Raw genomic sequence first — 15,693 nt, 5'->3', positions numbered from 1 at the left:
CTAGGTTGCACAGAGCTAAGCGGAGGGAGGTGCAGTGGAGATTGGCAATGCAACTTGCAAGGAGGAAGTCTTGCCCCTCCTAATGAGATGCACAGGTCAGTGCCTATTTACCTCGGCACTTGGAACCCAGTGGTTGTCAGAGACAACCGTTCCCGATCTGTCCATCTGTGAATGCCTGTGACTCATTGTCTTGAACTTATTGTGACTGTGTTGCCATCATTGTGCCTTGCATCCATTGAAGTCAAGTTGCCTTAGTCATGCCTTGAACCTGTAGAAGCCGTGTTGCCTTTGTTGTGCCTTGAGCTCATTGAAACTAAGTTGCCTTCACCGTGCCTGGAGCATGAAGAGTTGTGGGTGCTTTCATTAGGCCTTGCAATTGGCAATTGCTGTCATCCTGAGCAGAGTTCATTAGTTCACTTTGCTGGCATTGTCCCTGTACCTTAGGTATGGAAGAGACTGCATGTTGCCTTTCTCCCGTTGCTTCTGCTACGTTCAGTCAGAGAAGTTGCTTGAAACTGACTCTAAGGGCTGCCCATGCAGAGTTGGGACCTGGGGAATGACTATGAGGTTGGCTGTAGGAAATAAACAAGCTTAATCCCATATGTGTGGGTGGGTGGGAGGACTGGGAAAGGACAGGAACGTACTTTTCATCTATCAGTCCATTTCTCTTCACAGATTTTTCTGTAAGTGAGGCATACTTTTTGATACATCTTTTAAAAATATTTAATTGCTGCATAATCTACAAACAGATGCGAATGAGATTATCATGTGAAGCAAGCATGAAGAATTGAACTTCTAAGGAGAGGCTTCTAACTGGCCACTCTAATGATTATGATATCCTAGAACAATCCAATTATGGATTTACCCTTTGTAAAAAAAAACTTCTAATAGATTCAAAATTCTGTAAACACCATCCTACTACAAAGGCACTATGAGGCAATGTGGCATAAAAGGCAAGAACAATACATTTTCTGAAAGATTTAAAAAACTTCCTTAGCACACAGTACATTAAGCAGGATACCTGATTTCTGGAATGAAAGATTGTTTGCATATTCCCTGCCCAGGCTAGAAGCAGTGCATCACATAATAGCTATAGAATTGCTTTGTTTTCACAATAGGAAGAAGGGAAAATAAAATGTCTGAGCTGTAAATCTCCACGTGTGAGGGATGTTGTATTTTTCCATTATTAAAAAAAAAAAAGAATCTCTGTACATGGACAAATAATATGTAAGAGAGAAGAAGGTCTCCGTGTTCACTATATGCTATCATCCAAATGAGTTAGATAATGTCTGGGGTTCAAATACCACACAAAGCCACAGTTTCTTTAACAAAGCAAATCACATAATGATTCAGTGCAATGTGTGAACCCATTTGGGGCTAGTTAATTAGAGATTATGAGAGCAGATACCTGACACTGCCAAAGGGGGCAAAAACTAAGGAGGCAAAAACTGGAGTGGCATTCCATCATAGGACTAGACCGAAACTGACGGTACCTTCTTCTTCTAGGGAAAAACAGTGTCCTATATAATAAAATGATTGATGTATACTATAAACAACTGGGAGGTGAAATCCAGGCATATTTCACATCTCGTGTCACCCACTGAAGCTTTGGGCGTGTCTCTTCTCTTAAAGACAGTGAAAAGTTGGCTATTCTCTCAGGCCCTAATACAAAATAGTAGGTGAGCTCTTGCTGTTATGTATGTTTTCCTACAAGGATATCATGTTTTTATTTTATTGCTCTAACTTTTTATTATGTAAACACTGTCAGAATTGGTTATAATCAGGGGATTCTTTTAATCAAGTAAATTAATGTTTTGCATTCTGTCAGGTCTCAGAAGTAACAACCCACAAGTTGTTAATTCCCCAATACAAGCTAAATACAGTGTTCATCAATAGAAATAGACCAGCTTATACAGTATTCTATTGTACTCGATTTATTAATTCACTGAACCGTCTTCCCTTTAAGTTAGGCATGATATAATATTAGGCCAAAGAAAGAGATACTAAGAAAATTCAAATACACCTAAGTGAAGGAAAAAATAACCATTTGTCACGACAGATAAATTTTCAAATTAACCAGATAGTTTGTTCGCAAACTGCTTCCCAAATGAAATGAGAAATAATTAGTTGCAGGAATTAAGTCAGTTGAAATGTGAGCTATTTAAATAAAGCAAATCACTAGCACAATGCTCTGTGACAACTGCTATTTCAAAACTCCATTTTTCTTGGTAGACCTGTTGCTTCCCAATTATGAGCAGAGCTGACCTCATTTGGCATCCAAAGGAGGAAAAGTGAATTAACACTCATTGCATTTCAAAACAATTAGCATTAGTTCATTAGCAACCCTAACTATAAAATAAAGTGTTGTAGTCTCACAGAAAGTATTTGGCAAGCTTTTATCAATACAAATAGAAAAAGTATTCTGTCAAAAATACTTGTGTTTTATTTTAGGCTGATGCAGGGCTTTCACTTCAATACCTATCAAACATTTCACAAAATAAAAAAAAAACATTTAATCACAATCAAGCGTTTATCATGAACCAACTGGAGGTTCACAGAGGCATTCAACAAATTGCAAGATGGTAAGCATCACCTGAACTGTGAAGAGCTGTTGTCTACCTTTCTGTATAGTTGCCTAAAGCTACCATAAGTGGTCTGGAAGACCACTGAATGAACACAAAGCACTAAAGTCTCTTTGTGACCTTCTATAATTGTATGTGGTAAGGACTCTGAGACCTAGGAGGAAGAGATGTAGATCAGACAACTGAAATGTAAAAGGTATCTCACCTCACAGAAACTGAGGGCGTGAGACGTATTTCAGAAGGAACTCCCCCATTTTCTGGAGAGTAAAAGGAGAGGAGTAAAACTGATATATACTAGATTATGGTAATGTAATCTTACAATAAAAATAGAACTAATATTCTTTTCTGGATTACCTTAAGGGATAACATCTATTTTGCAAGCCTTGGAGTACTACTCTTTCCTTTCCTTTTATTCTCTGGAAAACTAGGGAAGATCTCTTCTGAAATGTTTCCCATACCCTCCTTCCTTCTATGGTACTTTGACTAGTTGTCCATTCTGTGGCTCTTCCTCTTTCTCCCAAGGTCATTCCTATATACCATTACAGCTTGTGAGCTGCAGATTTTATCTGTGTAAGTACACAAAATAAACTTGGTATCCAGCTTCTTAATTGGTTGCATGGAGGGGAGACATAACTGAAGGTGAGAGGCACTCCAGATATACGAGGCAGCTTGTAGGCGGCCTTGGAACAATCACGTTGCTCCATGAGGTGGCATGCATTACTTGTAGTTCCTGGAAAAAACAGGGAGCCTTGGGAAGGGTAGGGATACATTTAGAAAAGAGTATGTGGTAGCCATAAAGAGCCTGGAGAATGATACCTGAACTGAGGAAAGAACTCAATTATTATCAGCAAATTCAACCATACAGAGAAGGTCAGGCTATTTGTCTTACTGGCAGTTTACACAGCACCAAAAGATATTGCATTTATTCTCCATCGGTTTGAGGCCGATGGATAAAGGAGAAATTGAACTTCACGTCTAACAGCATTGGGACTTCACCAAAATACCTAGGAATTGTGGCCTTTTCAATAAAGATTATTAGACAGATCATAGGATCAGAAGATGCTGAATAAGTAGATTATTTCAGATGCAGAAGATAGTCACTACCAGCAATAAAATAAACACTTTTCTTTTTAAAAAGATAAACACTACCAGGGCCTTGACACATAATGTAATACCTAAAGAAACTGTTGAGAATCCTTGTGGAGAGAGAAGGGATGCAGCAGTCCGATGTGCTTGGTGGCTAAAGGTTTGGCATAATCTTGATCCATGTTTACTGCAAGGCCACCAACACTTCATGGAACAGAAGTGGATCATTTTAAACACTCGTAAACAGATCATTGTAAACATTCCCAATGGGTGACTTATGTAGCAGATCTGTAAGATTTCCTCTGGGATCCCCTGAGAATATTTATTTGAGCCCACACGTCTAAACAACAATGCAAAGCTCCAGGCAGCAATGCAAAGTTTTCCAGGTTGGAAAATCTGGAAGGCAGGATGGTAGCAGAGAGTTAGTGATCTCAGTATATAAAATACTTTGCTTCATATGGCAGGCATCAGCTTGCTTATTTTTATAAAAATAAAGATATGAAAGTTGAAATGAGAATCAAGTTGTGTTCTGGTTCTATGAGAGGGTGTTTCAGATTCCTATAAGAGTTTCAGATTCCTGTGAGTCCATGCCTACTTCATTGGGGTGTTCACTTCCTTCAGGAAATGGTGTCAATGTTAGAAAAATTATTTGATGACTAAAAGCTCCTTGTTCAGAAAGCATCATATTTCCATTCAGAAAGCAAGAACTGCTTACAAAACCATTGTGCAAAGAAGCAGGTGTGTTTCCTGACACAATTTTTCCCTTGGTGAGGTACAATCTATAGGTGTCACTAAATAAAAAAGGGTTGGATGGGATTTGGAGGGCAAAGATTGACTGAGATGCAAAATGTCTGAAGAAGAGAAAAACTTTCTTATTCTCAGAATATCACCTAATAGATATTCCTTCTTTCTTGATGGAATGTGTCAATGATATATTAAGTGCAGCACAATTAGGAACAAATATACAATAAGTGTGAGGAATGCTGGCAAAATACAGAACATAATGAAAGGGGTATGCCTAGCTTTGCATAGTTTTGTAGCTTTCTAAGTCAAAGGCCTCCACTTAGTCCTCCATTCAACACACTGGAAAACCCCAACCACACATTCAAAATCAGGTAGTGCTAAAATACTCAAACGAGATGACTCCCTAGAAGGCAGTTACTTATTTAGTATTTATTGGTTCAATTTATATGCTGCCCTTCTCCGGAGATTCAGGGCGGCTTACAACGCGTTAAGCAATAGCCTTCATACTTTTGTATATACTTGCTTAGTAGGGCTTTTGCCCCCCACCAAGTGATGATAATTATCTATGTGCAAGTCCTATAAGTATAATTATCTATGTGCAAATCCTACAGTAGAAGTCATTATGGAACCATCTGCAGAAGGAACTTCAGCTCTGTTTAAGTCAATGTAATGTAAACTCTATAAACTGAAGAAAGTATGGTAATTTTGGACCTTCTTTGGGCAAGTAGCAATAGAGCATCCATGTTTATAAACTACAGGAACTGGCATGCAAATTCCATCATTTTCAGTTTGTCTTTCCTGTATTGAGGACAACCTTCTCAATGGCCCTATCCAACAAAATGAATTTCAATGTGGAAAAAAGCAAAGTTTTACATTTAGGCAGGAAAAATCAAAGGTATAAGTACAGATTAGGCGAGACTTGGCTCAAAAACAGTAACTGTGAGAGGAATGTGGAGTCCCTTGGAGTCTTAGTGAATGATCACTTGAATATGAGCCAGCAGTGTGCAGCAGCAGCCAAAAAAACTAAGACAATCCTGGGTTGTAAAACTATGCCTATGATCTTGAGGCATAGACTCAAGATCACATGTAGTACCACTTTATAAAACCCTAGTAAGACCACACCTAGAATAGTAAAGGTAAAGGTTCCCCTCGCACATATGTGCTAGTCGTTCCTGATTCTAGGGGGTGGTGCTCATCTCCGTTTCAAAGCCGAAGAGCCAGCGCTGTCTGAAGATGTCTCTGTGGTCATGTGGCTGGCATGACTAAACGCCAAAGGTGCACAGAACGCTGTTACCTTCCCACCAAAGGTGGTCCCTATTTTTCTACTTGCATTTTTGACGTGCTTTCAAACTGCTAGGTTGGCAGAAGCTGGGACAAGTAACGGGAATTCACCCCATTACGCAGCACTAGGGATTTGAACCGCTGAACTGCTGATCTTTCAATCGACAAGCTCAGTGTGTCGTAGCCACTGAGCCACCACCTGAAATACTGCAACCAATTTTAGTTATCATACTAGAAAAAAGATGTTGAGACTTTGGAAAAAGTTCAGAGAAGAACAACTAAGATGATCAAAGGCTGGAGACTAAAACACATGATGAACGGCTGCAGGATTATGTTTGGCTAGTCTAAAGAAAAGAATTGGGGTAACAAGATAGCAGTATTCCAGTATTTGAGGGGCTGCCACAAAGAAGAGGGGGTCAAATTGTTCTCCAAAGCACCAGAGGGTAGGACAAGAAACAATGGTTGAAAACTAAACAAAGAGAGAAGCAACCTGGAATTAAGGAAAAATTTCCTAACAGTGAGGACAATTAACCAACGCACAGCTTGACTCCAGAAATTGCGGGCGCTCCATCACTGGAGGTTTTTAAGAAAAGATTAGAGAGTCACTTATCTGAAATGGTAGAGGTTCTCCTGCTTGAGCAGGGGGCTGGACTAGAAGACCTCCAAATTCTTTTCCAGTTTATTCTATTCTCTAGAGCAGAGCGTCTTCTATCCATAATAGCTCTCTACATGATTGAGGATTGAAACATAACAAATTGGTTGGTTCATGGCTAATTATATACAAGTGTACTCTTTGTCATATTTATTCATTTATTTCAATATTTTACATAATCTTTCAGGGCAAAAATCTCCCAGTAGGAATACATAATAGAATTCTAAGCAGCTGTATAAACTATTTAGTATAATTTATTCTTATATAAGTGCCCAAAGACATTGTCAAAATATAAATATCTTAGTTTTGTAGCTGGAACAGTATGTACTTGAAATAAATCTGCTAACTAAGGCCTACGACAAAACATAAATACACTTTGTTTATTGTCATCTGAAAAGTAACCCAACCAGTGGTGGGATTCAGCCAGTTCAGGCTGGTTTGGACAAACCAGTAGTTAAATTGCTGGCTGGCGCCTCCCCTCCCCGCCCCTTCCATGAGTTCCCACGCCTCCCAGGTAAGTGCAGAGAGACCTACTAGGACCAAAATGGAGTGCAGCCCATTTTCACTCCCAGGAGGCTTCAGGGAGGCCTCCTATGCCCAAAATGTGGTGCGGCCTCCCCACAGCCCGTTTTTGCTCCCAGGAGGCTGCAGGGAGGCCTACTAGGCCCAAAACAGGGTGCAGAGGGTACGGCACACACACCCCTGCAAGCCATTTTTGCTCCCGGGGGTGCAGGAGGCAGAGTGCTGCCTGTCACACCCCCTGGCCATGCCCACCATGGCCACGCCCACCCAGCTGTTCATTAGGGCAGAGAACCGGTTGTTAATTTTTTTGAATCCCACCACTGAACCCAACCCTTCTTCACTACCACCAGCACCCCAAGAAAACAGAATTAAAAAATTCTGGAGGATTAATAAAAACGGTCTTAGACAGAAACTCTTTTCCAAAGCTGTAAGAAAAAGCAGCAAATTGAAGATTGAAACTGTGAAACAGTGAACTATGGAGAAATCTGAGAAATTAGTCTATAATTACATCATGTCTTCTTTGTGCTATGCTTAGCGCTTGATGAAGATCTTCATGAACCTCTATACGTAACTTTCTCAGCAATAATATAGGAGTCTGCTATTCTCACCCATTCAGGTGGTTTTTCAATCTTAGCATATAACTTGGGTTTCCAGGTTGGCCTTTCATCCAAGGTACTAATCACACTCTAATGCAACTCTTAGTTTAATTGAGATTGAATAAGAAGAGATAAATGCTACCACTTACCTGAGTTTCTATTGCTGCATTCTGTACCGTATAAAAATTTGAATATTGCATGTATTCAATTCAGTTTTATCTTATAGATTGCACTCATTTGAAAAGACAAATATTTCACAGAAGCATTTTTTTAATATTTTACCCTCTTTTCCAGTTTTTTCATTTGATTACATATGATTCAATTGTCCCAAAGGTGTTTTTTCAAGAGGCAGGTAGACAACTATGACCTGGATGACTGAGAATCTCCATAGACACATGATTCAATTAAAAATCCACTGGAACATTCCTGTAAATATTTTTTTTCTTCTATTCAATCAAATCCGATTCTCACAGACTGGCCGGACAAGCCATTGCAGTTTTCTTGACAAGGTTCTTCAGAAGTGGTTTGCTATTGTCTCCTTTTTCTAGGGCTGAGGGAAAGTGACTAGTCCAAAATCACCCAACTGACTTTGTGTCTAAGGTGGGACTAGAACTCAGGGTTTTCCAATTTCTAACCTGATACCTCAACCACACACCACACTGACTCTTGTAAATATATTACCAAGCAATGAACAACTGTAGAAAATATAAATAGAAGATTTTAGCCAGTCTGTAGACCCACTGGCTTAGAAGGAAGACTTCATAAAAATGAGAGGGCGATTTTGGCTACAAAAAATTAAAACTAGTTTTAGCTAACTAGGAAAGAAAAAGGTCAATACTGTACAATAAAAGTGATATTGGCAAGAGATATAGCACAAGATCAGCAACATTCAATAGATAGAATCTAATCCATACTTCTATCAATTCCAATGTTCCATTTTGACACAAATCCATTAAGGCTTATCAAGATCTTGATGACACTCAGCTCTCTGTTTTTACTGAATCAGGATAGTCTGTGAAGGTGTCAGAAGGCTATTTTGGAACAGTGACGGGCTGAATGAGTGTCAGTAAATTTAAGCTATTGATTAGTGGTCTTTAGTTAGGATTTGGGAAAATGCTTTATTCTAGATGAAACTGCAATCCCACTGAAAGTAACACGTCCAGAACTTGTCCTCCTGGAGTCAGAGCTGTAAACTAAAGGCAGATGTTTCTTTAATGTCTAAATGCAGAGTGTTAGCTCCTATTTTTGCAGTATGGCAATACCCTAGCTTCAGTTAATCCCATTCCAATAATCCCAAATGGAATATTAAAGGGCATCCCCTTGGATATAACTTCCGAAGAAAGCCAACCAGTTGTCAATTTGTTATGAAGCGGAATCCTAACCCCAACATCAATCATGAAAGCATTGCTTTAACAATAAGTTACTGCAAAAATCATATTCTAGTACAGGGGTGTCAAACTCAAAGCCCAGGGCTTAGATCTGGCCCATGGACCCAACCTGGAAACAGTGAGGAACGGCCCACATGACCCTCTTGAGCTCCGTTTTCGCTAGCAGAGAGATGCAGGAGGCAGTCGCAGCCCAAAATGGAGCCCGGGAGAGCCGTGTGCAGCCTCCCCAAGCTCTGTTTTTTCTGGCAGAGGGCTGCAGGAGGTCATTGCAGCCAAAGACAGAGCCCGGGAGGGATGTTGTGGCCAAAAACAGAGCCCGGGAGGGCCTTCGTGGCCGAAAATGGAACCTCAATGAGTGACATCAAGCTGCCCACACACACACACCCAGGTCACAACACAACTTGATGCAGCCCTCAATGAAATCAAGTATGACACCCCTATTCTAGTATATATGACTAGAAATGACAAGGAGACCTGTTCAAATATGGCCTTTCCAATCCCAATTAACATGTGCACTGAAATCCAATCTTGGAGCTTCTTCACCAATCAATTATGGTCAGTGCTATCTCTGATTAGAACACCCTGGTTATCTTCGGTGTTATTATGGCTTGACTGTGCATCTCCCATTGAATACAAACTGCTCTTGCTGCCAATCTTGTGTAAATTAGGCAGTGGCTCTGTATTCGGGATTGAAGAAAGAAATATCAGATATCCATCAGCAATGTCACATATAATAAAAAAATATGTTCCCATGTCCAAAAGTCAAACCCAGGGTTTCTCAACCTTGGAATTTTGAGATCTGTGGACTTTCAATTCCTAGAATTCTCCAGCCAATCATTCTGGGAATTGAAGTCCACACATCTTAAAATTCCCAAGGTTGAGAAATACTGGTCTAAATATTCTACACCCCAAAATTGTTTCTGCAGATTTCAAACCTGTATATATGTATAGGCTCTTATGTTCTTGATCCTTTACTTAGAGAGCTATTGTGCCAAGGAAAAAAATAGTGTCAAGATAGAAATGCCTTCTCTTATGACACAGCCACCTCTTTTTATCATTCAAGGAGTCTAGGTCAGGCCTCAATTCTAGCCCTAGAAATTGAAATACAGTGCTGATACTCAAAAAGAAGGTCAAATCATTATCAGGCCAGCTATATTCTGATGTTGGTTTTAAAAAATTTTTTAAGGATGCCATGATAAATTTCTCACCTAATCGGAAGTGAAATCAAAAAACAAGTTTTCATATTATGAACTGTGGACATACATTAGAGATGGACCAAGGATCACATTTCAATTTTAAGCAGAACTGAACATTTAAAATATTGGGGAAAGACTGCAGGATTAGAAATGCTTCAAATCATTTATCGCCATCTTTACAAATTCACTTTTATAATATTAAAGTCCAAATCATACATGTATTTCAGAAAAAAAGATATTCAGTTATTTCATAATATATTTTGCATATATATTATATATATTATCTATCTATCTATCTATCTATCTATCTATCTATCTATCTATCTATCTATCTATAATAGATAGATAAGTAATATATCTCTTCTAATATAGCTATGCACTAGATCCTTTTATATTAAAGTAAACAGCATGTTGCACAAGAACAAAATGTTCCTATGAGAGCTGAATTAGCAGATCCTCTGCAGTTGACTTATGACAGTTGTTAGGCAAATCCTGCAGCTGCAGTGCTCCATAGTCATGTGACCATCATTTTCAATGTCCTTCCGGCTTCCCCATTGACTCTGCTTGTCATAAGTAGCAATGAAGATCACAAATGGCAATCCCGTGATGGCAGGATATTGCTACATTGTAATTGCAGTCCAGCTGTCAAGCAACCAAATTGTGATAACTTGACAGCAGGGATGCTGCGAAGGCTGCAACTATCAGGATCGATCATAAGTCCCCCTCATTTAGTGTTATTGCAAATTCAAACAGTTGCTGTATAAGTGACCATTCAATGAGGATAACCTATGTATGTACCGGTATATAAATCACTTGAAAATCATTTATATAGCAAAGTCTCCCCCAAAGCTGCTATCAAATATTTTATACAACAGATCAATCGTAGTTTTGTGTGGGGTGGGGGTGTTTGCAACTCTAGTTTATCCTGAATTGAGTACTTTAAGTAGACTTCAGACTGCATATGGCATTTGGAGTAATTTAAAAGGGGGGGCACGCACACATACACACATACACACGTGTGGGTATGCGTGTCAGGGTGGATTTGATTTAAATAAAGTTGATTTAAATCTCGATTTAAATCACTAGTAAAAAGGCTTGATTTAAATCAACTGAATTTAAATCGTAATTTTTAAAGAGCAACTGTCATCTCTGCTACTCCTCTGACCCGCTGTTGGCTCACCGACAGTCCCAATGTTGTAGAATATAGAGCTTCATGTTATATAACTAAGCTCCATTTCATGCTGAATAAACTAAATTATTTATGTATCTTAAATAGAAAACTATCGTTAATTTTTCATTCCAAAAGCATTTTATTAAAATAAATTTGATAAAAATAAAAAAATCAGATTTAAATCATATATATACATATACATATACATATACATATACATATACATATACATATACATATACATACATACATACATACATACATACATACATACATACATACATATATATATATATATATATATATATATATATATATATATATATATATATATAATGTTTCCCCGAAAGTAAAACCCTGTCATATATTTTTTTGAACCCTGAAATAAGTGCTTGGCCTTATTGCCATGCGCTCAAAAGCAAGCAATCTCTGCTTCATTCACTTAGCATTATTTGAGCCACAGTCTCTATCCCATTATATCTCCCCATTCCATGGGGAGATCTGGGAGAAGAGGCATGCTACGAATTTCATCTGCTAGGGAACTAAACTTGCCAAGTCTAGAAGGCAGGCCTTCTATGCTGCCTTAAGGAATATCTCCCTACCCCACTCCCCTTATGTTAGGTAGGGTCCATGATCATCTCTATTGTTTTTCCACAAGACCCTTAAAACCTGGTAATGTCATCAGGCTTGGAGACCTTTAAGAACGAGCAAGAGGTATTGAAGTGGCTCCATCATTGTTAACATCTGTTTCCTCTCTTAGCCTTTGTGATTTTTTAAAATACTAATTGTTTTCATATGTTAACTGTTTTACAGTCTTGTTGTATGCCACACAGAGTAAATCTTTTGAGAGATCGACATGTAAATAAATTTGATGAATAAATAATGTGGCTATCTATCCTTGCAAAACATCTGGATTCTAGTAAAGCTGCGGCAGTTCTTAAAGCCCTTTAAGAACTTAAAGAACCTGCACCTGGAATAACAGAAAAGAATTTGAATTGTTCTGAGAAAATAGGTTCTGAAGAATATAAATATTATACATCCCCATACTGGCATTTAAGCAAGATTTTAGCTCAAGAATGAGTTTCTGCAATAGATACAATTTCATTGAAAGACAACTATTAATGTAGCCAGGACAAATATAAGTGCCCAAGGCTATTAAATTTGAGCTCATTAATTAGGGAATATAAAAGATATTGTTCCTGAATTACAGGTACTATTTATTCTGAGCTAAAGTGTCAAACTTTTTTCACCCAACAAGCATAGAGTTTTAATTACATTAACAATGAAATTGCATTGATTTATTACACCACTAACTAACAAAGTCTCTTTTTTAAAATAACTGAAATTCTTAAAACATTAAGAATTAAAAAATTAAAAGCAAATGGAAAAACCAAGTCGAATTTATTCTTAAAATTATAACTTAAAATCAATTAAAAACCCATACAGGATTTAAGAGCTTTAAAACAAACAAACAAATCGAATTGAGATGTCACATCACTCATCTCTGCAGGGAGTATACTGGCAAAGAGCTAGAGCAGCAACACAGAAAACTCAGTCAGAGTCACCATCAGATATGCTCCAGCACATACACAAACCTCTTGAGATGATCACAGTCAATGTGCAAGTTTGGAGAGAAGGAAGCATTCTCAGATAGCCTGGGTTTAAGCCAGGTTTCCCGCTACAAGTAATGATCAGCATTTTGTATTTTGCCAAGAAAGGAATTGATAGCCAGTGCAATGCTTTAAGCACTAACCTTACTGGCCTCTCTGGGTTCTTCCTGAGACCAATCTGGCTGTCAGGTTTTGTACCAACTGAAATTTCCAGACCAGAGACAAAGACAGCCTTCAGCCGAGCATACTTCAATAATCAAGCCTGGAGATTATTAGTACGCCTACCACTTTTAGGGTTATCTTCTTCTAAAAATGTTCATTTTATTTTTGTCACTCCCTGCTTCCTTAGAGTAATATTTACTTGACATGAAATAAAGAATTTGAGATTGGTTTAGAATCAAATATTGGCAGCTCATAAAAAATGATTCCTGGGCAGAATTGGACCGCTGGAAAGACCTTGTTTAGAACATACGGGGTAATTTTGATATGTTAATAACGCAGTCAAAAGGGTACAGAAAGGTTACTTTTATGAACTTTAAAACAACCTTACAATGTTGTGACTACTATTTATAGATTTTTCCGCTCATCTAGCACAGCACCTTCTCTTACATGAAGTCCCTTTCATATTGGCTACCTTGTCTGGTGGCATCTGTCCAAACTTGTTTATACAGCAGGTCCTCTCTTTGAGATACCAGAATATGAATGGCATGTGTATGTAAAGTATACAGATTGAACAATCAATCTAAACATAACGTTTCTAAGTTCATTTCCTCATGTCCTCGCCCTGCCCTGCACAACCTCACATGCTGCTATGTTGGGATTTAGCTACTGAAAAGCAAGTAGAATTCAATTTACTTTGAGGAAATGAAATTGAAGGTAACACAAAGACAACATAATTTAAATTAGAGTTTAAAAACCATGTTGCTGTTCCAAAGTTTTGAAGAACGCACCACTTGCTGTTTAGGGAATAAAATAACAGAATATTGGGAGAGGGAGAGAGGGAGAGGGAGAGGGGGGGATCCTTTTACTGTGGCTATCAAGAAATTCACCATCTTGAAGAATTTTTTTCTAAATTCTTCCCCATATATGAATTTTGTTCCATTACATTACAAAGTTAAAAGCTTGTTTTACTGATCAAATGTTTCACAGGGTAGCCAAATTAAGCAAATGACTATTGCTCTAAACAGTACAGTTCATTGCTTTGGCCCAATAGCTCTGCCTTCTTTAAGAAGACAAATATCATGTCCACTACAAGGAATTACTTCAAGAAAAGTGGGACGAAGGGGAAAGCAGGATGTGGCTACTCCAAATGAAAGCTACTACTCTTAGATTACGATTTTTGCCACAACTTACTTTAGGGAAAACTCTATTCCAAGAAGGTTGAACCAATTGCCCCTCAATCCTGATGGTTAACTACAGTATAGTCTCTACTATTGTAGTCTTCTCCACAATTGCATTCAGCCAGCATAGTGTACTTTCGAGCAGATACATGCATAAACCGAAGCTTACCTACTTCATACCAAACAGGAATCTTGTGTTATTTTTCTCAAAAAGCCTCTGCACTCCATACTGGTCCTGTCATCCGAGCTCATGGGACTTACTGGCAAACATGTAAGGTTATTCTGAAAAGAGCGTGTTTATCCCCCAAACAGCCGAGTGACAGGAACTGCCGTGAGAGGACTAGCCTGGGTTCTTGCAAACGCGGCGACATCTGGCTTAGTTAACTAATCAAGAGCAACTCAACCTGTTGCGGGAAGAAGCAAAAGAAGCAGTGCCATCCGCCAGCTGAGAGCCTGCTTTTTTCCCACCGGGGAGTTTACTTTCCCCCGCTTTTTCAAGAGCCAGTGACCCACGCATAAAAAGCCTATTTTGTTGGACCAAGGAAACGGATTTGGCGACAGGACGAATGGAAGAGATCCTGCGCCGGGCTACAATCACCGGATCCAGCCACCAGAGAAGTTCCTGAAAATAAAATTCTTCCGGACTCGGCGTAACAAACTGCACCTGCCCTCTTCTCCCCCCTCCTCGCACTTCAACAGGAATCCGGCGCAACAATGGACACAAACCAGCCTTCTCCGGTCAGCTACCGGCTGCGTTTCCTTTTTTTTTTCAGCGCCAACCCCCCCCCCCCCCACCAGTGGAAACGATTGTGAGCGATCTTGCAGGGAAAAGAAGCCAACCGGACGGATCCCCTCCGCAAAACAAGCGGCGGCGAAGAGAGAGGGAGGCAAGGCTTTGCAAGACTCACCTTCTGCTGCCGCCGGGCCATGTCTGTGGGCTGCTTGGCGTTAAACGGATAGGCGATGCACCTCACGATGAAGACGTAAAGCTGCATCCGGAGCCTCTTCTCCCTCTCCTCTTTCTGCAGCCGCTCCTGCTCTTCTCTGCCTTCGCTCCGCAGCGATGGGCTGGGGCTCACCGGCCGGGTCGCCGCGCCGCCACTGCTGCCCTGGCGCCCGGAGTCCCGGCTAGCAGCCGGGAGGGCTCGCGGGGAGCTGTTCGAAGGGCCGCTCCCGCCGGACACTCCCAGCAGGTCCCGCCTATCTTCTTCCAGCACCTCATCGGACTCTTCCTCGCTGGAGGACGGGTCGAGCATGGTGCCCGGGCGGAGCGCACCTTTCGCAGGACGAAAAAAGAAGAGCACCGCCGCGAAGCTGACGCGCCTGGAGCCCAAACAGCGGACACCTTTCCGGACACGTCGAGCTTCCACGCCCGACAATTTCCTACGAGGCAGCCAGCAGCGCCGCCGAAAGAGAAGGGCGGAGTTTGCGAAAGGGGTCGAGCTTGGGGACAGCTCTGATCGGGTCCTATCAGCGGCCGGCCCGGCCCGTCGCTACTTCCCTCAGCGGCCGAGAGGGAAACTCA

The 15,693-nt window shown here is 40.1% G+C and overlaps 1 protein-coding gene across 5 annotated transcripts in view; it reads right to left on the bottom strand.

The window, feature by feature from the left end:
- The window catches only part of CADPS2 (calcium dependent secretion activator 2), a 369,911-nt gene extending 354,487 nt beyond the window's left edge, over positions 1-15,424 (bottom strand). For all 5 annotated transcript variants that reach the window (XM_070947809.1, XM_070947812.1, XM_070947808.1 and 2 more), the window contains exon 1: positions 15,077-15,424. In XM_070947809.1, coding sequence (XP_070803910.1) covers positions 15,077-15,424 — 348 coding nt within the window. The remainder of the gene's footprint in view (positions 1-15,076) is intronic.
- Positions 15,425-15,693: the final 269 nt, after the last annotated feature.

This window comes from Pituophis catenifer, unplaced genomic scaffold (genome assembly GCF_029215685.1).
Source record: "Pituophis catenifer annectens isolate HBS135680 unplaced genomic scaffold, rPitCat1.0.hap2 SCAF_7, whole genome shotgun sequence".
NCBI classification, from domain to species: Eukaryota; Metazoa; Chordata; class Lepidosauria; order Squamata; family Colubridae; genus Pituophis; species Pituophis catenifer.
Note: the sequence above shows the minus strand (reverse complement) of the source record. Positions and strands in the feature narration are given on the sequence as shown.